We start from the raw sequence: 21,165 nt of genomic DNA, 5'->3' as shown, positions 1-21,165 counted from the left end.
AACAGAGGAATAAATACATGTAGTGTGATTGGGGAATGAAAACCAGGTGTGCAGGGAACAAGACAAAACAAATGGATAAATAAAAAATGGAGCGGCGATGGCTAGAAAGCCGGTGACGTCGACCGTCGAACGCCGCCCGAACAAGGAGAGAGGCCGACTTCAGCGGAAGTCGTGGCACCGGAACTACAGTGGGCTCGCCAAAATGTTAAATATACCATGCCTTCAGAAAGTATTCACACCCCTTGACTTTTTCCACATTTTGTTGTAATTTCCAGCCTGAATTTAAAATTGATTAAATTGAGATTTTCTGTCACTGGCCTACACACATAAATTAATACACAATGAAAAGCTGAAATATCTTGAGTCAATGGCAAGTTCAGCAGTAAAAATGTGTCACATAATAAGTTGCATGGACTCACTTTGTTTGTAATAATACTGCTTAACGATTATAAACATACCCATAACATGATGCAGCCACCACTATGCTTGAAAATATGTAAAGTGGTACTCAGTAATGTATTGGATTGGATTTTCTCCAAACATAACACTTTGTATTCAGGACAAAAAGGTAATTTCTTGACCACATTTTTTGCAGAATTACTTTATTGCCTTGTTGCAAACAGGATGCATGTTTTGGAATATGTTATATTCTGTACAGGCTTCCTTCTTTTCACTTTGTAATTTAGGTAAGTATTGTGGACTATCTACAATGTTGTTGATCCATGCTCAGTTTGCCCCTATCAAAGCCATTAAACTCTAACTGTTTTAAAGCCACTATTGGCCTCAAGGGGAAACGTTCCTTCCTCCCCGGCAACTTTATCTTTGTAGTGACTGAGTGTATTGATACACCATCCAGAGTGTAATTAATAACTTCACCATGCTCAAAGGGATATTCAATGTCTTCTAATTCATGTTTTACCCATCTACCAATAGGTGCCCTTCCTTGCAAGGCATTGGAAAACCTCCCTGGTCTTTATGGTTGAATCTGTAGTTGAAATTCACTGCTCGACTGAGGGACCTTACAGATAATTGCATGTGTGGGGTACAGAGATGAGGTACACCACCGGTCAAAAGTTTTAGAACCAGGGTTTTTCTTCATTTTTACTATTTTCTACATTGTAGAATAATAGTGAAGACATCAACACTATGAAATAACACATTAGGAATAAGGTACTAACCAAAAAAGTGTTAAACAAATTAAGACTCTTCGAATAGCCACCCTTTGCCTTGATGACAGCTTTGCACACTCTTGTCATTCTCTCAACCAGCATCATGAGGTAGTCACCTGGAATGCATTTAAATTAAATGGCTTAAGGACAACAAAGTCAAGGTATTGGAGTGGCCATCACAACGCCCTGCCCTCAATCCTATAGAACATTTGTGGGCAGAAATGAAAAAGCGTGTGCGAGCAAGGAGGCCTACAAGCCTGACTCAGTTACACCAGCTCTGTCAGGAGGAATGGGTCAAAATTCACTCAATGTTTGTGGAAGGCTACCCGAAACGTTTGACCCAAGTTAAACAATTTAAAGGCAATGCTACCAAATACTAATTGAGTGTATGTGAACTTGTGACCCACTGGGAATGTGATGAAAGAAATAAAAGCTGAAATAAATCATTCTCTCTGCTATTATTCTGACATTTCACATTCTTAAAACAAAGTGGTGATCCTAACTGACCTAAGACAGGGAATTTTTACTAGGATTAAATGTCAGGAATTGTGAAAAACTGAGTTTAACTGTATATACAGTACGTATATACTGTATATATTCTTAATTTTTACCAACATTTTTTAAAATGGGGTCCACAGAAGATCTGGCGGAAAAAATTGGGTCACTGCTGAAAATGTTTGAATACCTCTGCCCTACGCCACATAGTACATTACTGTCCCACCCCAACCACTGTAATGTCAATGGGATTCAAGACAGTGGGCCAGATTAAACAGATACAGGATGCTCTCCAAAAGTAACACTATTGCCTATATAGTGCACTACTGGTCAGCACTGGTCAAAGTAGTGCACTATATAGGGAATAGGGTGCCGTTTGGGACATACACACAGTGTAGGGAAGAAAGACACTTCAAAGGGGATCTAATAGGATGTCTGTTCAGCTCTCCTCACCTGAGACAAGTGCTCTCTAACCCCATAGAGTCACTGTGCTGGGTGTGTTTTTTATATTGTAGCTCAACCTTTTCTTACTGCTATGAGATCAGCTCTGGTCAGCTTTCAACTCTCTCTCCCATCTGATTCACTTAACATACCGTGCCTTCATCAAAATCCTGATTTAGTTCATACAGTTTGTGTATTGGTCAGAGAGCCACTGTGATATACCAGTTATCTCGTGGTGGATGGTGGGTGGAGATATAGGAGGAACATTTCATTGTAGTGGCTACAATGGAATAAAGAAATGGTATGTGTTTGATACCTTTCCATTCAGTCCATTCAAGCCATCCTCCTATATCTCCACCCAAAAGCCACCACTGCAGTACCCCAAGAGCTTTACAGGCTCCATTCCCCCTGACTGTAGATCTGGTTGGGATCTGATTGGCTTCCAAGGCTGTTTCTGTAGTTGTGATTCCAGTTGTTGCTTTCTTGTGGAGGTGTTGGCACACAAGCTTAGAAAGTGAGACAGAGAGAAAGAAAGAGAACAATGAAGACATAGAGAGAGATGAGGAATCGATGGCAATGTGAGACTTGCGATAGAGAGGTGTGTGGGGAAAACAATGGGCTGTGTTTCATGGCCATCGATCCAGTTGTACTCATCTGTACTCATCTGTAGCCTGAGTCGAATTTCCAGAAAACACAGTCGCTTATTATTCATCTCCACATTGATTGGCCTCTCATTTGTAAATATAATTATCATTGGTCCAGCCAGCGTCGCTGCTGGTTAATTACCCAGGATGCTCCCTGGCGGCTTGCCCACACTTTGATTTGACGCAGCGCATTGATCTGTGTGTGTGCGTGTGTGTGCGCTCGCGCGCATGTGCTATGAGGAAGCAGTACTTTCCGTGCCAGCTTCTCTAAGCCCCCTAATGAAATTGTAATAAGGAGGGAGGGATGGAGGAGAGGAGGGGTGGGGGGAGTGGCGTCAATGCCAACTTGATGACAACAGCAGGAGATGCAGCACACCATCACAGTTAGGTGACATCTCTGTGGTGACAGCCTGATCAGAGACTCTTCTGGGTGTGTGTGCGTGTGAGTGTATGAGAAAAATAGAGAGAGAGAGAGAGAACAAATGTCAAGGGACTCTCACGCCCATAATACCTCAATACCAGTCACTGAATATACTAAATATCTTTTGAGGGACTACTGAAGTTGTTGTTGGTGAGATTTGGTTGACTAAGCTCAGTGAAATAAAATATAACAACCCATATGAGAACAGCTGACATCTGGAAATAATTATTAATTGCTAAATACCTAAATAAACTCTAAATGCAAAACTAATGGTGAAGGAGGGTGTGAGTGGGTGTGGGGGTGCACAAGCGCCTGATTTAATGTGTGAGGGCATCACAGTATTTTTCAGTCTTTGATTTTACCACACCGCTCCCTTTACTGACCCCATCGGCATGCTTTGAAAGAATAGGGATGAAATTGGCTTAATCTCTGGCAGGAACAGTACTGGGCCCGTATTCATAAAGCGTCTCAGAGTAGAAGTGCCCATCTAGGATCAGGTTCCCCTGTCCATATAATCTTATGCATTATGATCTTAAAGGCTAAGCTGATCCTAGATCAGCGCTCCTTCTCAAATAAAATAAAATGTTATTGGTCACGTACACATGGTTAGCAGATGTTATTGCGAGTGTAGCAAAATGCTTGTGCTTCTAGTTCTGACAGTGCAGCAATATCAACAAGTAATCTAACAATTCCACAACAACTACCCAATACATACAAATAGTAAAGGGATAGAATAAGAATATGTACATATTATCAGGTTTGAAGGTAAGACCCAGGTGCAGACAATGTCGATGTAACAAAAGTTTATTAAATCGAACACGGGCATGCAAAGGTACAAGACGACAGGCAGGCTCAGGGTCAGGTTAGGCAGAAAGGTCAAAACTCGGAAAACTAGGAAACAGGCACTATAGACAAGACAGGAGCAAGGGGGAAACCGCTGGTCGGTCTGAATGAACAAAACGAACTGGCAACAGACAAACAGAGAACACAGGTATAAATACACATGGGATAATGGGGAAGATGGGCGACACCTGGAGGGGGGTGAAGACAATCAGAAAGGCAGGTGAAACAGATCAGGGTGTGACACATATAAATATATGGATGAGCAGTTACCGAGCGGCATAGGCAAGATGCAATAGATGGTATAAAATACAGTATATGGGATGAGTAATGCAAGATATGTAAACATCATTATTAAAGTGGCATTTATAAAGTGACTAGTGATCCATTTATTAGAGTTGCCAATGATTTCAAGTCTGTATGTAGGCAGCAGCCTCTCTGTGTTAGTGATACATTTAATGAATACAGTCCCTGGTCTTGTTGCAGCTAGCTAACTTTATAAAGGTCAGTGTTAGCCATCCCTGAAAGGCCAGTCTGTCTGGTCTCTGTTTAATGTAGTCTGTCACTAGCTGCTGCATATGTGATTTATCTATACAGTTCACAGTGCTATATCAGTTAACACATAATAATATTGTAGATGATCAGAGGTCAGCCTAGTGATCCATGTTGCTAAGGTCCGAGGTAATATACTGTAAGAGTCCACAAGGGGACTGCAGAAAGACCTAGGGTTATGGTTATGGAGCCCTACAGATGGAGATACACATCTGTAGACAGAGTTGTCTGCATTAGCGTCTAGAAGCCCTCTCAATAGAGGGAGTACCTCTCAGTCTTACCAGGAGTAAGGAATACCTCTGTCCCTGTGACCTCACATCTAAACAGGATCTACCTCCCACTGGAACTCAGCACTGATCAATCTACCAATCTAACCTCAACTGTGTTTGTTACCTACCACTCTCGTCTGTACTCTACCTCGGCTCTACCTCTCTGACCCCTACTGTGTGACCTCTGACTTATGTACTGTGACCCAGTGTCTGCCCATGCCCATGCCAGTCCGCCCACCATTCCTTCCTCTCTGTGCCCTCCCCGCACCCCAGGTGGGCGACCAGATCCTGGAGGTGAACGGGTGCAGCTTCCTGGGCATCCCCCATGACGAGGCGGTGCGCGTGCTCAAGTCATCGCGCCACCTGATAATGACTGTGAAGGACGTGGGGCGCTTGCCACATGCCAGGACAGTAGTGGGGGAGACCAAGTGGATTGCCAGCTCCCAAATCGCTGAGAGCTCCGCCAGCAGCAGTGTGGCTGGGTAAGAGAGAGAGAGGGGTTAGGGAGAGGGAAGGGGTGGGAGAGGGTGAGGGAGAGTAAGGGTTGGGGTGAGGGAGGTGATGAGGGAGGGGGTGGGAGAGGATGAGGGAGGGGTGAGAGATGGTGAGGGAGGGAATGAGGGAGGTGGTGAGGGAGGGGGTGGGAGAGGATGAGGGAGGGGTGAGAGATGGTGAGGGAGGGAATGAGGGAGATGGTGAGGGAGGGGTGGGAGAGGATGAGGGAGGGTGAGAGATGGTGAGGGAGGGAATGAGGGAGGTGGTGAGGGAGGGGGTGGGAGAGGATGAGGGAGGGGTGAGAGATGGTGAGGGAGGGAATGAGGGAGATGGTGAGGGAGGGGTGGGAGAGGATGAGGGAGGGTGAGAGATGGTGAGGGAGATGGTGAGGGAGGGGGTGGGAGATGGTGATGGTGTTTAAAAGTAAAGCTTGCTAATTGAATTTGCACCTGATTTAATGTGTCATTTCAAGAGGACATCTTTGATTTTACCACACCTCTCCCTTTACTGACCCCAACGGCATGCTTTGAATCAGTAATTATGTTGTTGGCTGCTTAGATTGCTATGAGAAGCTAGAATTACTCTCATAAAGACAGAGATATTGTCCTTCTCCCCATTGTGACGATAGATACCTCTTCATCTGTTCTGCCTGCTCTGTAGATGTAATCTGTATGCATGTGTGCAGTTGAATAGATGAATGACCCACATACAAGGTTTCCATACATTTCCATTTCAAATGCTTTTCCATGCGTACCAGTTTATTTAGTGTCACTCCGGGCAATGAGATGTGTGTGTGTGTGTGTGTGTGTGTGTGTGTGTGTGTGTGTGTGTGTGTGTGTGTGTGTGTGTGTGTGTGTGTGTGTGTGTGTGTGTGTGTGTGTGTGTGTGTGTGTGTGTGTGTGTGTGTGTGTGCGTGCGTGCGTGCGTGCGTGCGTGTGTGTGGGTGGTGCTCTGCTCCAGCTCAGTGTCATTAGCTGTAATGCAGTACGCCTGATTAAGAGAGCTTTGGAGAGCTGGTCACACACCACAGAGAGAAAAAAATAACTGCAAGGTAGCTGTTTTTATATCACGGCAGTACATCACTCTAACGTCTGGCGGTCTGCCTGCCTGCCTGTGTGTGTGTGTGTGTGTCCACATATTGTCAGAGCGGAGAGGTAATGACAACATGCTACCAGTGATACCTGTGTGTCTGGAGTGAGCTGTCATGAGGACAGCGTAATAATGTGTTCTGTTTATCTGTGTATCCTGCAGCTTGTCCGTGGACCAAGGAGCATCAGGAAAGGTAAGGCCAACCTACACACAGAGATCTGTCTATGACATCATCAGTCTTATATGTGTCTCCCTGGCCTGCCAGTGGACATGTTTAACTATTCTTGTGGTGACCAGAAGTCCCCACAAGAACAGTAAATGAACAAAAAGTTGACCAACTGGGGACATTTTGTTAGTCCCCACAAGGTAAAATGCTATTTCGAGGTGGTTTAGGGTTAAAGTTAGAATTAGTGTAAGAGTATGGGTTAGGGTTAGGTTTAGTGTTAGGGAAAATAGGATTTTAAATGGGACTGAATTGTGTGTCCCCACAAGGTTAGCTGTAAAAGTGTGTGTGTCTCTATTTGCATTTGTATGTGCTGTGATCATATCTGCTCTCTCCAACTCTGTCGACATCTGTATCCACATCTGTGACAGCGCCACATCATGCCAGCATGTAGGGAAGCAGAGGGACGCTGGCATTTCGTCCATGTCATGTGGTCGGCACCGGTATTATTGGGTGTGAGGGCATCAGCAGGGCGAGAGGCCAGGCTTAGGTCAGGCTGGGAGAACCCCCAGAACACAATACTGTCCCACAGGACTCATGCTGTTTGTGTTGCTGTTTTTGACAACTACAGAGAACTTGGCCTGAGGAGAGGGAGCTGAACTTTACATAGCTCTGGTGCAAGGCCTTAACTGCATCTTGTGGATACTTGTCAACGTCAGTAAACCACACACAACGCCCTGGACCTGAGCTAAACTTTACAGGACTATGCAGAGATTGTACCTTTACTTGTAATATAAACTCATATTTAAGCAATAAGGCCTGGGGGGGTGTGGTACATTGGTTAATATACGATGGCTAACGACTGTTCTTAGACACAACGCAAAGCGGAGTACAGCCTAGATACAGCCCTGAGCCGTGATATATTGGCCTTAGATCACAAACCCCCGAGGTGCCTTATTGCTATTATAAACTGGTTACCAACACTAATAGAACAGTAAACAAGCATTTTTGCGTCATACCTGTGTTAAATGTAAGCAATAAGGCCTGGGGTGTGTGGTATATGGCCAACATACCACGGCTAAGGGCTGTTCTTAGCACGATGCAACACGGAGTGCCTGGATACAGGCCTTAGCCGTGGTATTTCGGCCAAATACCAGAAACCCCCGAGGTGCCTTATTACTATTATGAACTGATTACCAGCGTAATTAGAGCAGTATAAATACATGTTTTGTCATACCCGGTATACGGTCTGTTATACCACGGCTGTCAGCCAATCAGCATTCAGAGCTCGAACCAACAAGTTTATAATGTCTGATATACCACACCTTTCAGCCAATCAGTATCCAGGACCCAAACTACCCATTTTATAATATATTATACCCTATTTAGTGGTCATCATCAAGAAAAATTAGGGCATTTTACTTCACTCACTTGAGAAAAAAAGAAGGTAGCATAACAGTGCGGACGTGTTTGTTGTTGTCCCGTGTAAATTTTATGTTTTTTTTTGTATATACTTAAATTGATTTAAATATCTTTTTTCATTTTTAAATTAAATATACCTTCCGGCAACCCGCCTCACCTAATGTGATACGGATCTACTATTTTTAGACCTTATAGCTAGAACCCCCAGCAGAAGCTAGCTATCAGCAGCTAACCAGCTAATTAGCTACTAGCTATTTAGTCATTGTTAGCCACTGCTAGCGGCCTTTACCTTTAGCTCAGACACCAGCCACTTTTAGCCTGGATAATACCTGCCAGTCTGCACAGCGCGATATCAACCCTGAGCATATCGGACTGCTTTTCTCCACTACATCACCGGATTCCTGCCGTAAGCTCTGGACCATTACTCCGGATCATCGCAGCTAGCTAGCTGCTACCGAGTGGCCCAGCCCCGAAGCTAGCCTTGAGCCAGGCCAATCTCCCGGCCTGCTCAGTGGACCCTATGATCACTTAGCAACACAGCTGATTCCTCCCGGACTCTTCACTAACACGACTAGAAGCCACTACATCACTGGATTCCTGCCATAACCTCTGGACCTTTGCACCGGACGCACCGGAGTGGCTATAGTGGCTAAAGCCCTTGTCCCGAAGCTAGCACCAGTTAGCCTCGAGCCAGGTGCATCTCCCGGCTAGCAAACATAATTACTCCAGCTACAATACATCTTTTGCCAATTTGGCCTGGACCCTTTGTCGACACGGAGCCCCGCCTATCCATCACGACTGGTCTGCCGACGGTGACGCCCTTGTCCCAAAGCTAGCACCAGTTAGCCTCGAGCCAGGCGCATCTCCCGGCTAGCGTAGTAACGACTATCTAACGGCTTCCCTGTTTCATCTATTGCTGTTCACTGGACCCTATGATCACTTTGCTACATAGCTGATGCCTGCTGGACTGTTTATTAATCACAATACTCCATTTTGTTTATTTTGTTTATCTGTCGGCCCCAGCCTCGAACTCAGGCCCTGTGTGTAGTTAACTGACCCGCTCTGCCCATTCATCGCCATTTTACCTGTTGTTGTTGTCTTAGCTGATTAGCTGTTGTTGTCTTACCCGTTGTTGTCTTAGCTAGCTCTCCCAATCAACACCTATGATTGCTTTCTGCCTCGCTTTATGTCTCTCTCTAATGTCAATATGCCTTGTATACTGTTGTTAAGGGTAGTTATCATTGTTTTATTTTACTGCGGAGCCCCTAGTCCCACTCAACATGCCTCAGATAGCTATTTTGTCCCACCTCCCACACATGCGGTGACCTCACCCAGTATAACTAGTGCATCCAGCGATGCAACCTCTCTTATCGTCACTCAATGCCTAGGTTTACCTCCACTGTACCCACACCCTACCATACCCATTGTCTGTACATTATGACCTGAGTCTATCCTACCACGCCCAGAAATCTGCTCCTTTTAGTCTCTGTTCCCAACGCACTAGATGACCAGTTCAGATAGCCTTTAGCTGTACCCTCATCCTACTCCTCTTCATAGGGTGATGTAGAGGTTAACCCAGGCCCTGTGTGTCCCCAGGCGCTCTCATTTGTTGACTTCTGCAACCGTAAAAGCCTTGGGTTCATGCATGTTAACATCAGAAGCCTCCTCCCTAAGTTTGTTTTACTCACTGCTTTAGCACACTCCACCAACCCTGATGTCCTTGCCGTGTCTGAATCCTGTCTTAGGAAGGCCACCAAAAAAATCTGAAATTTTCGTCCCCAACTTCAACATTTTCCTTCAAGATAGAACTGCCAAAGGGGGAGGAGTTGCAATCTACTGCAGAGATAGCCTGCAAAGTTCTGTCATACTTTCCAGGTCTATCTCCAAACAGTTCGAGCTTCTAATTTAAAAACTTAATCTCTCCAGAAATAAGTCTCTCTCTGTTGCCACCTCTTACAGATCCCCCTCAGCTCCCAGCTGTGCCCTGGACACAATTGATTGCCCCCCATCTATCTTCAGAGTTTGTTCTGTTAGGTGACCTAAACTGGGATATGCTTAACACCCCGGCCGTCCTGCAATCTAAGCTAGATGCCCTCAATCACACACAAATTATCAAGGAACCCACCAGGTACAACCCCAAATCCGTAAACATGGGCACCCTCATAGATATTATCATGACCAACTTGCCTTCCAAATAAACCTCTGCTCTTTTCAATCAGGATCTCAGCAATCACTGCCTCATTGCCTGCATCCGTTATGGGTCCTCGGTCAAACGACCACCCCTCATCACTGTCAAACACTCCCTAATACACTTCTGGAAGGATATTCTGGAAGGATATTGACCTCATCCCGTCAGTAGAGGATGCCTGGTTGTTCTTTAAAAGTAATTTCCTCACCATATTAAATAAGCATGCCCATTTCAAAAAATGTAGAACTAAGAACAGATATAGCCCTTGGTTCACTCCAGACCTGACTGCCGTCGACCAGCACAAAAACTTCCTGTGGCGTACTGCACTCGCATCGAATAGTCCCCGTGATATGCGACTTTTCAGGGAAGTCAGGAACCAATACACACTGCCAGTTAGGAAAGAAAAGGCTAGCTTTTTCAAACAGAAAAAGCATCCTGTAGCTCTAACTCCAAAAGGTTCTGGGACACTGTAAAGCCCATGGAGAATAATAGCACCTCCTCCCAGCTGCCCACTGTACTGAGGCTAGGAAACACTGTCACCACCGATAAATCCATGATAATCGAGAATTTCAATAAGCATTTCTCTATGGCTGGCCATGCTTTCCTCCTGGCTACCCCAACCCCGGCCAACACCCCCGCAGCTACTTGACGAAGCCTCCCCAGCTTCTCCTTCACCCAAATCCAGATAGCTGATGTTCTGAAAGAGCTGCAAATCCTGGACCCGTACAAATTAGCTGGGCTAGATAATCTGGACCCTCTCTTTCTAAAATTATCCGCCGCCATTGTTGCAACCCCTATTACTAGTCTGTTCAACCTCTCTTTCGTATGGTCCGAGATTCCTAAAGATTGGACAGCTGCCGCGGTCATCCCCCTCTTCAAAGTGGGTGACACTCTCGACCCAAACTGTTACAGACCTATATCCATCCTGCTCTGCCTTTCTAAAGACTTCGAAAGCCAAGTTAACAAAGATCACTGACCATTTCGAATCCCACCGTACCTTCTCCGCTGTGCAATCTGGTTTCCGAGCTGGTCACGGGTGCACCTCAGCCATGCCCAAGGTACTAAACGATATCATAACCGTCATCGATAAAAGACAGTACTGTGCAGCCGTCTTCATCGATCTGGCCAAGGCTTTCGACTCTGTTTATCACCGTATTCTTATCGGCAGACTCAACAGCTTTGGTTTATTAAATTACTGAAATGACTGCCATGCCTGGTTCACCAACAACTTCTCAGACAGAGTTCCTGTGTGTCAAATCGGAGGGCCTGTTATGGGGGTACCACAGGGTTCAATTCTCGGGCCGACTCTTTTCTCTGTATACAGTGGGGAGAACAAGTATTTGATACACTGCCGATTTTGCAGGTTTTCCTACTTACAAAGCATGTAGAGGTCTGTCATTTTTATCATAGGTACACTTCAACTGTGAGAGACGGAATCTAAAACAAAAATCCAGAAAATCACATTGTATGATTTTTAAGTAATTAATTTGCATTTTATTGCATGACATAAGTATTTGATCACCTACCAACCAGTAAGAATTCCGGCTCTCACAGACCTGTTAGTTTTTCTTTAAGAAGCCCTCCTGTTCTCCACTCATTACCTGTATTAACTGCACCTGTTTGAACTCGTTACCTGTATAAAAGACACCTGTCCACACACTCAATCAAACAGACTCCAACCTCTCCACAATGGCCAAGACCAGAGAGCTGTGTAAGGACATCAGGGATAAATTGTAGACCTGTACAAGGCTGGGATGGGCTACAGGACAATAGCCAAGCAGCTTGGTGAGAAGGCAACAACTGTTGGCACAATTATTAGAAAATGGAAGAAGTTCAAGATGACGGTCAATCACCCTCGGTCTGGGGCTCCATGCAAGATCTCACCTCGTGGGGCATCAATGATCATGAGGAATGTGAGGGATCAGCCCAGAACTACACGGCAGGACCTGGTCAATGACCTGAAGAGAGCTGGGACCACAGTCTCAAAGAAAACCATTAGTAACACACTACGCCGTCATGGATTAAAATCCTGCAGCGCACGCAAGGTCCCCCTGCTCAAGCCAGCGCATGTCCAGGCCCGTCTGAAGTATGCCAATGACCATCTGGATGATCCAGAGGAGGAATGGGAGAAGGTCATGTGGTCTGATGAGACAAAAATAGAGCTTTTTGCTCTAAACTCCACTCGCCGTGTTTGGAGGAATAGAAGGATGAGTACAACCCCAAGAACACCATCCCAACCGTGAAGCATGGAGGTGGAAACATCATTCTTTGGGGATGCTTTTCTGCAAAGGGGACAGGACGACTGCACCGTATTGAAGGGAGGATGGATGGGGCCATGTATCGCGAGATCTTGACCAACAACCTCCTTCCCTCAGTAAGAGCATTGAAGATGGGTCGTGGCTGGGTCTTCCAGCATGACAACGACCCGAAACACACAGCCAGGGCAACTAAGGAGTGGCTCCGTAAGAAGCATCTCAAGGTCCTGGAGTGGCCTAGCCAGTCTCCAGACCTGAACCCAATAGAAAATCTTTGGAGGGAGCCGAAAGTCCGTATTGCCCAGCGACAGCCCCGAAACCTGAAGGATCTGGAGAAGGTCTGTATGGAGGAGTGGGCCAAAATCCCTGCTGCAGTGTGTGCAAACCTGGTCAAGAACTACAGGAAACGTATGATCTCTGTAATTGCAAACTAAGGTTTCTGTACCAAATATTCAGTTCTGCTTTTCTGATGTATCAAATACTTATGTCATGCAATAAAATGCAAATTAATTACTTAAAAATCATACAATGTGATTTTCTGGATTTTTGTTTTAGATTCCGTCTCTCACAGTTGAAGTGTACCTATGATAAAAATTACAGACCTCTACATGCTTTGTAAGTAGGAAAACCTGCAAAATTGTCAGTGTATCAAATACTTGTTCTCCCCACTGTATATCAATGATGTCGCTCTTGCTGCGGGTGATTCCTTGATCCACCTCTATGCAAACAACACCATTCTGTATATATCTGCCCCTTCTTTGGACGCTGTGTTAACAAACCTCCAAACGAGCTTCAATGCCATACAACACTCCTTCCATGGCCTCCAACTGCTCTTAAATGCAAGTAAAACTAAATGCATGCTCTTCAACCGATCGCTGCCCGCACCCGCCCACCCGATTAGCATCACTACTCTGGACGGTTCTGATTTAGAATATGTGGACAACTACAAATACCTAGGTGTCTGGTTAGACTGTAAACTGTCCTTCCAGACTCATATTAAGCATCTCCAATCCAAAATTAAATATAGAATTGGCTTCCTATTTCTCAACAAAGCCTCCTTCACTCACGCTGCCAAACATACCCTCGTAAAACTGACTATCCTACCGATCCTCGACTTCGGCGATGTAATTTACAAAATAGCCTCCAACACTCTACTCAGCAAACTGGATGCAGTCTATCACAGTGCCATCCGTTTTGTCAGCAAAGCCCCATATACCACCCACCACTGCGACCTGTATGCTCTCGTCGACTGGCCCTTGCTACATATTCATCGCCAAACCCACTGGCTCCAGGTCATCTATAAGTCTTTGCTAGGTAAAGCTCCGCCTTATCTCAGCTCACTGGTCAGCATAGCAACACCCACCCGTAGCACGCGCTCCAGCAGGTATATCTCACTGGTCATCCCCAAAGCCAACACCTCCTTTGGCCGCCTTTCTTTCCAGTTCTCTGCTGACAATGACTGGAACGAATTGCAAAAATCGTTGAAGTTGGAGACTTATATCTCCCTCACTAACTTTAAGCATCAGCTATCTGAGCAGCTTACCGATCGCTGCAGCTGTACACTGCCCATCTGTAAATAGCCCATCCAACTACCTACCTCATCCCCATATTGCTTTTATTTACTTTTTTTTGCTCTTTTGCACACCAGTATTTCTACTTGCACATCATCATCTCCACGTCTATCACCACAGTGTTAATTTGCTAAATTGTAAATACTTCGCTACTATGGCCTATTTATTGCCTTACATCCTTACTCCATTTGCACACACTGTATATAGATTTTTCTATTGTGTTATTGACTGAACCTTTGTTTATCCCACGTGTAACTCTGTGTTGTTGTTTTTTGTCGCACTGCTTTGCTTTATCTTGGCCAGGTCGCAGTTTTATATGAGAACTTGTTCTCAACTGGCCTACCTGGTTAAATAAAGGTGAAATATCTATTTTTTTAAACACTGCTCTTGATAGTATTACTGCTCTTTAATAAGCTTTATGTATCGTTCAGAGCTCTTGTGAGTTTTTTAAATTAGCACCCTTATGTAGACCTAGCCCACACTGCTTTATCTGAACATGATGTCCCAGTATGCTTGTACTGTAGAGAGAGTCTTTAGTTACAAGGTCTTCTCTCACTGATGCTCATTTTGTCTTTGGTTTTGACTTTGGCCCTGTCTTCAGTGCAGCGGAAGTTTTTTTAGATGGAAAGGAGACAGGTGGAGAGTTGGGAGAGACAAAATCTGCCAAAAAGAAGGACAGCAAGGAAAGAAGAGGGGTGGAAGAGACAGGTAGAGATCACCGTCGATTACACATCTCTTGAAGTGCTGCTCCTCGCCATTGACATAGCTAGGTCGTGTCCTTGGGTCCACAGGGAGATGTAGAGGAGCGGGGCATTGGGTAGACTTCCAAAAAGGTGTTACTGTGTCTACACTGATAAAGCATGACACAATCCTTGTGTGTGCAAAGTCAGTCATCTCACCTTGTAGAGCTCCTGTACAGCTATCTTTGTAGAGAACTAGGTGTCTTTAGCCCCAAATTGTGTGTGTGTGTGTGTGTGTGTGTGTGTGTGTGTGTGTGTGTGTGTGTGTGTGTGTGTGTGTGTGTGTGTGTGTGTGTGTGTGTGTGTGTGTGTGTGTGTGTGTGTGTGTGTGTGTGTGTGTGTGTGTGTGTGTGTGTGTGTGTGTGTGTGTGGTTTAGGGCAAGGGTACAGGTTAGGGGTTAGCTAAAATAGGATTTTGAATGGGACTGAATTGTGTGTGTATATGTGTGTGCGCACCCGAGTGCTTGTGCCAGAGTGATCTTGTAGGACGAACACGTTCCTTCACAAGGTGACTTAGCGGATGAATGAGCTTTATGAGCTGCTGTGCAATCCCTTTATGTTAATATGCACAAAAAGATCCTTCCATTAAAGTGATACCCTGCATGAGCAGCCAGATACTGGGACAGGACAGTCCTTTATAATCGCTTAGAAGAAGGAGAAAGGAAAAGAGAGGAGAGGAGAGAAGAGGAGAGGAGAGCCTAGCCTACTATCTCTTGAAAAAGGCATCACTGGATGTATTTCCTTTGATTTCCTAGATCCCTATAAACAATCCAAACGAAATACTCATCAACCTGATGAGATTTTGTGAGGATTACTGGATTGGTTTATAAAACAATAATTCTTTAACTTAAAAAAAATGTTTTATCCAAAGTAAACTGACATTCACAAACAGAAACAATAAAACACAGAAACAAGACATGTATACAACTATACAGCACATACAATAACATGCCGAACTTGGTCACAATCATACAGTATACATTCTTTGAGATGGTCCACATACTGTATGGTTTCCAAATTCTGTCAAAAAAGTATTACATGCATTCTGACAGGAGTGTAGTAAGTCCTATGAATTATCTTAAATTGCAGTAGTTTAGTTGTAGAAGCAGGTATAAAAAAAAATCACATATCTGTGACCAATGGTTCTCCTTTAGAGAAGAATTTCTTCCTTTAGATCTGTTTCCTATCTTTTCCTCATAGGTTCTGAACTATCAGGTACTTTCAATCAGCCCTTGATATAACTTGGCAATTAACTTCTTTGGTGTAGCAGCTTCTTTCAGTATTTGTTCTATGCTAGATGCCTTTGATTCATCTAGATTCTGTTGAAGCGATTGAATATGATTGAATTTCTGAGTTGTAAGATCTTAAAGAAATCGGCCTTGGATAATCCAAATCTTTCTTGTAATTGATTGAATGACAGTAGAGAGCCATCATAGTACACGTGCTCAAAATTCATGCTGCCACTTTGGAACCAGGACTTGGAGGTAAGATGGGGTTATTCCAAATAGGGGTGCGATAATGGTACTTTCCACCTCGTGAATTGATGTACATTTTCCCAAATATGAAAGTAATTGAGAATTAATGGATTGTCTGTTCTGTAACTCAACACCTTGGACCCGAAGTAGTGAATATATTTGAGATCATAAGGTATCATAAGGTGTTACATTTCTGGCTTTGATACTCCTCGATGCACAAGGATAGTCTGCTGTCCATTGTTAAAGTGAATGCAGTTTTGCAGCCCAGTAATACATCTTCATATGAGGTAGTCCAACACCTCCAGCTTTATAGGGGAAGTGTAAAACAGTCAATTAGATTATTGAGATATTTCCATTCCAAATAAAGTTGGAGAGCAGGCCATTTATTTTATTAAAAAGTTAGATGGAATTTAAACTGGCAAGGCCTGGAATAAATACACTACATGACCAAAAGTATATGGACACCTGTTCGTCGAACATCTTATTCCAAAATCATGGGCATTAATATGGAGTTGGTCCCCTCCTTTGCTGCTGTAACAGCCTCCACTCTTCTGGGAAGACTTTTCACTACTGTAGGTGTTGGAACATGCAGGGACTTGCTTCCATTCAGCCACAAGAGCATTAGTGAGGTCGAGAACTGATTTTGGGCGATTAGGCCTGGCTTACAGTCTGCGTTCCAATTCATCTCAAAGGTGTTCGATGGGGTTGAAGTCAGGGCTCTGTGCAGACCAGTCAAGTTCATCCACAACGATCTTGACAAACCATTTCTTTATGGACTTCGCTTTGTGAATGGGGACATTGTCATGCTGAAACAGGAAAGGCCTTCTCCAAACTGTTGCCACAAAGTTGGAAGCACAGAATCGTCTAGAATGTCATTGTATGCTGTAGCATTAAGATTTCCCGTCACTGGAAATAAGGGGCCTAGCCTGAACAATGAAAAAAAGCCCCAGACAATTATTCCTCCTCCACCAAACTTGACAGTTGGCACTATGTATTGGGGCAGGTAGCGTTTTCCGGGCATCCGCCAAACACAGATTCGGACTGCCAGCTTCACCAGCTGTCCAGAGAATGCGTTTCCACTGCTCTAGACTCTAATGTCGCCGAGCTTTACACCACTCCAGCCGAAGCTTGGCAATATGCAAGGTGATCTTAGGCTTGTGTGTGGCTTCCATGGCCGAGTCACACACCTGTCTATATAAGGTCCCACAGTTGACAGTGCATGTCAGAGCAAAAACCAAGCCATGAGGTCGAAGGAATTGAGACAGGATTGTGTCGAGACACAGATCTGGGGAAGGGTACCAAAACATTTCTGCTGCCTTGAAGGTCCGCAAGAACACAGTGGCCTCCATTATTCTTAAATGGAAGAAGTTTGGAACTACCAAGACTGGCCGCCTGGCCAAACTGAGCAATCAGGGGAGAAGGGCACGTCTCTGAAAGTCCTTGAGTGGCCCAGCCAGAGCCCAGACCTGAACCCGATCGTACATGTCTGGAGATAGCTGTGCAGTGACACTCCACATCCAACCTGACAGAGCCTGAGAGGATCTGCAGAGAAGAATGGGAGAAACTCCCCTAATACAAGTGTGTCAAGATTGTAGCGTCATACCCAAGAAGACTCAAGCCTGTTATAGCTGCCAGAGGTGCTTCAACAAAGTACTGAGTAAATGCTTATGTAAATGTGATATTTCATTTTATTTTATTTTTTATACATTTGCAAAAATGTCTAAAAAACAGTTTTTGATTTGTCATTATGGGGTATTGTGTGTAGATTGATTAGGGGGAAAAACGATTTAATAAATTTTAGGATAAGGCTGTAATGTAAGAAAATGTGGAAAAAAGTCAAGGGGTCTGAATACTTTCCCGAATGCACTGTATATCACCATTAGTACATTTACCGGAAATTCCTATAATCTCCAATCTACAATGTTTGTTACTTTGGCTACGGTAATTTATTTTAATGCATTCAATAGCATTATTCCAGTCTTCCTGTTCTCATTGTTGGAGTGGACATATTGTTTGCAGAGTGCACAGCCTATGCTACACTTGTGAGAAACAAGTTTTGGTATATTTCCTTCCATTTACGAGTTTTGTCAATTTAGTCATTGTCTTTTGTTTGGGGTGCTCCTGTCAATGTTGAGAAAGGACCCGCATGCATAGAAGTAGTCCCATAGCCTACCTGGCCTGTGCAAATGTAGGCATATAAATGTGCCCACTTGGAGATCTGATAGTATTTCTGATTGGCTTAACGCACCACCACTAATGACCTGTGGAGCTTCTCAAAGTAATTGTTTCTTCACCTCGAATAGCAAGCAAACAAAGTCTGTTTTTACATCCATTGAGAATTACAATAGTTCCTCAATGCATTTGAAAAATATTTATTTTGAAGTTAACAAAAACAGGGAACTCTCTACGGAGAGAGGGGGGAGAGGGAGAGAGAGGGAGGGAAGGAGAGAAAGAGAAAAAAACGAGAGTTAGTAGCAATTCTGGCGAAGGAAGAGTTTCAAAAAGTCTTCAAAGTTTACCCAAGCGAGCTGCCAAGCCCCAGAGCTGGCTGTAATAGATGCAAGGCAGAATAAAGCTGTAGACTGAGAGCTGTTGGCCGAGTCAGCTGGGAAGGCGCTCTTAATACACTGTGCAACAGCTTCAAAAATGTTCAATATGAACAGAGAGGAACACTCGCACAGTATCATCTGTTCTCAGCTCCCAACTCATTTCAGCTGTGAAGATACAGCCAGATGATGATATTTAACAAGACCCTGCTGCTAGCCATTCTCTGTCCTTCATCTTGATTTAGTCCATCACAGCAGTCATACTCTTTTTAATTACAGCCAAAGGCCAGAATGGGCCGATAAGCTAATTAATTAAGAGTTGGTCGCACGGCAGAATGAAATAGTTTGTGACGTGACCCCACTTGCACCATGACATCGAGTAAAAATGTATGTGTTCAGCACTGGTTCAGCACAACAAACGTCTCATAGCAAAGGATCTGGCATACGACTACTTTCATTTTAATGGTGAATGGAAGAGATAGCCCAATCAGTGGCTATGCATAGACTCTAATTGATTTTGACAGGGCTATTATTGGCTAATAGCTTTCCCCCCAAAGACACCTTGTCTAAAGAATAACAAATAAATATGGTTTCACAATGAGGTTATAGAGGTGGATACACATTTAAACGCTATTCTCTCAGTTTCCATCGATTCGGAGAACCTCACACAATCAGTGGAGAGGAGGGCTCAATGGATTGTTCCATTTTCATGGAATAGTGGGACACACGCACACACAAACACACACCCACCCCCAGACCCCCCCCCCCACCCCCACTATCCCCCAGGATTCAATAGCTGTCACAAGTCCCTGTGTGTTTAGTACCAGGATGTAAACATTGTGTGGCTCCAGGGGCTCCAGCCTCTGATGGCCCTTTCCCTCACTGCTCCTCCACAGACAGTCACACAGATAAGTTGCCTCTCTATATAGAGCTAGGTGGCTAATGTTAGCTAGGGCTAGGGGTTAGGGTTATAGGTTAAGGTTAGGGTAAAGGTTAAAGGGTTAGGGTTAGGGGAGGGCATTTGGCCTGTAACCAAAAGGTCACTGGTTTGAATACCCAAGCCAACAAGGTGAAAAACCTGCTAATGTGCCCTTGAGCAAGGCACTTAACCCTCATTTGCTCCAGGAGTGCTCTACTACTATAGCTACCCTTTCACTGCACCTATCCAGCGTATGTGACAATATAATTTGTATTTTTTTTGCAAAGTAGCTCAAACATAGTAAGTAGGTGCAAAGTAACAAATTAGCTAAAATCAAGAGTTGAAAACAGCAGGTCTGGGACAGGTAGCACATCTGGTGAACAGGTCAGGGTTCCATAGACGCAGGCAGAACAGTTGAAACTGGAGCAGCAGCCCGGCCAGGTGGACTGGGGACAGCAAGGAGTCATCATGCCAGGTAGTCCTGAGGCATGGTCCTAGGGCTCAGGTCCTCCGAGAGAGAGAAAGAAAGAGAGAAAGAGAGAATTAGAGAGAGCATACTTAAATTCACACAGGACACCGGATAAGACAGGAGAAGTACTCCAGATATAACAAACTGACCCTAGCCCCCTGACACATAAACTACTGCAGCATAAATACTGGAGGCTGAGACAGGAGGGGTCACTGTGGCCCCATCCGATGATACCCCCGGACGGGGCCAAACAGGCAGGATATAACCCCACCCACTTTGCCAAAGCATAGCCCCCACACCACTAGAGGGATACCTTCAACCACCAACTTACCATCCTGAGACAAGGCCGAGTATAGCCCACAAAGATCTCCGCCATGGCACAACCCAAAGGGGGAGGGGGGGGGGGCAACCCAGACAAGATCACGACCCAGATCACGTCAGTGACTCAACCCACTCAAGTGACGCACCCCTCCTAAGGACGGCATGAAAGCGCACCAGTAAGCCAAATCAAATCAAATTTCATTTGTCACATACACATGGTTAGCAGATGTTAATGCGAGTGTAGCGAAATGCTTGTGCTTCTAGTTCCGACAATGCAGTAATAACCAACAAGTAATCTAACCTAACAATTCCACAACTACTACCTTATACACACAAGTGTAAAGGGATAAAGAATATGTACATAAAGATATATGAATGAGTGATGGTACAGAACGGCATAGGCAAGATGCAGTAGATGGTATAGTGTACAGTCTATACATATGAGATGAGTAATGTAGGGTATGTAAACATAAAGTGGCATAGTTTAAAGTGGCTAGTGATACATGTATTACATAAAGATGGCAAGATGCAGTAGATGATATAGAGTACAGTATATACATATGAGATGGGTAATGTAGGGTATGTAAACATTATATTAAGTGGCGTTGTTTAAAGTGGCTAGTGATACATTTTTACATAATTTCCATCAATTCCCATTATTAAAGTGGCTGGAGTTAGTTA

At 44.4% G+C, this 21,165-nt stretch overlaps 1 protein-coding gene across 2 annotated transcripts in view; it reads left to right on the top strand.

The window, feature by feature from the left end:
• The window catches only part of whrna (whirlin a), a 161,943-nt gene that overhangs the window by 94,001 nt on the left and 46,777 nt on the right, over positions 1-21,165 (top strand). For both annotated transcript variants that reach the window (XM_071350758.1, XM_071350756.1), the window contains exons 4-5: positions 5,105-5,313; positions 6,578-6,608. In XM_071350758.1, the coding sequence (XP_071206859.1) occupies positions 5,105-5,313; positions 6,578-6,608 (240 nt within the window). The remainder of the gene's footprint in view (positions 1-5,104; positions 5,314-6,577; positions 6,609-21,165) is intronic.

Source organism: Salvelinus alpinus, chromosome 18 (genome assembly GCF_045679555.1).
Source record: "Salvelinus alpinus chromosome 18, SLU_Salpinus.1, whole genome shotgun sequence".
Lineage (NCBI taxonomy): Eukaryota > Metazoa > Chordata > Actinopteri > Salmoniformes > Salmonidae > Salvelinus > Salvelinus alpinus.
The sequence above is the reverse complement of the archived record's forward strand: the minus strand, read 5'-3'. Positions and strand labels throughout refer to the sequence as shown.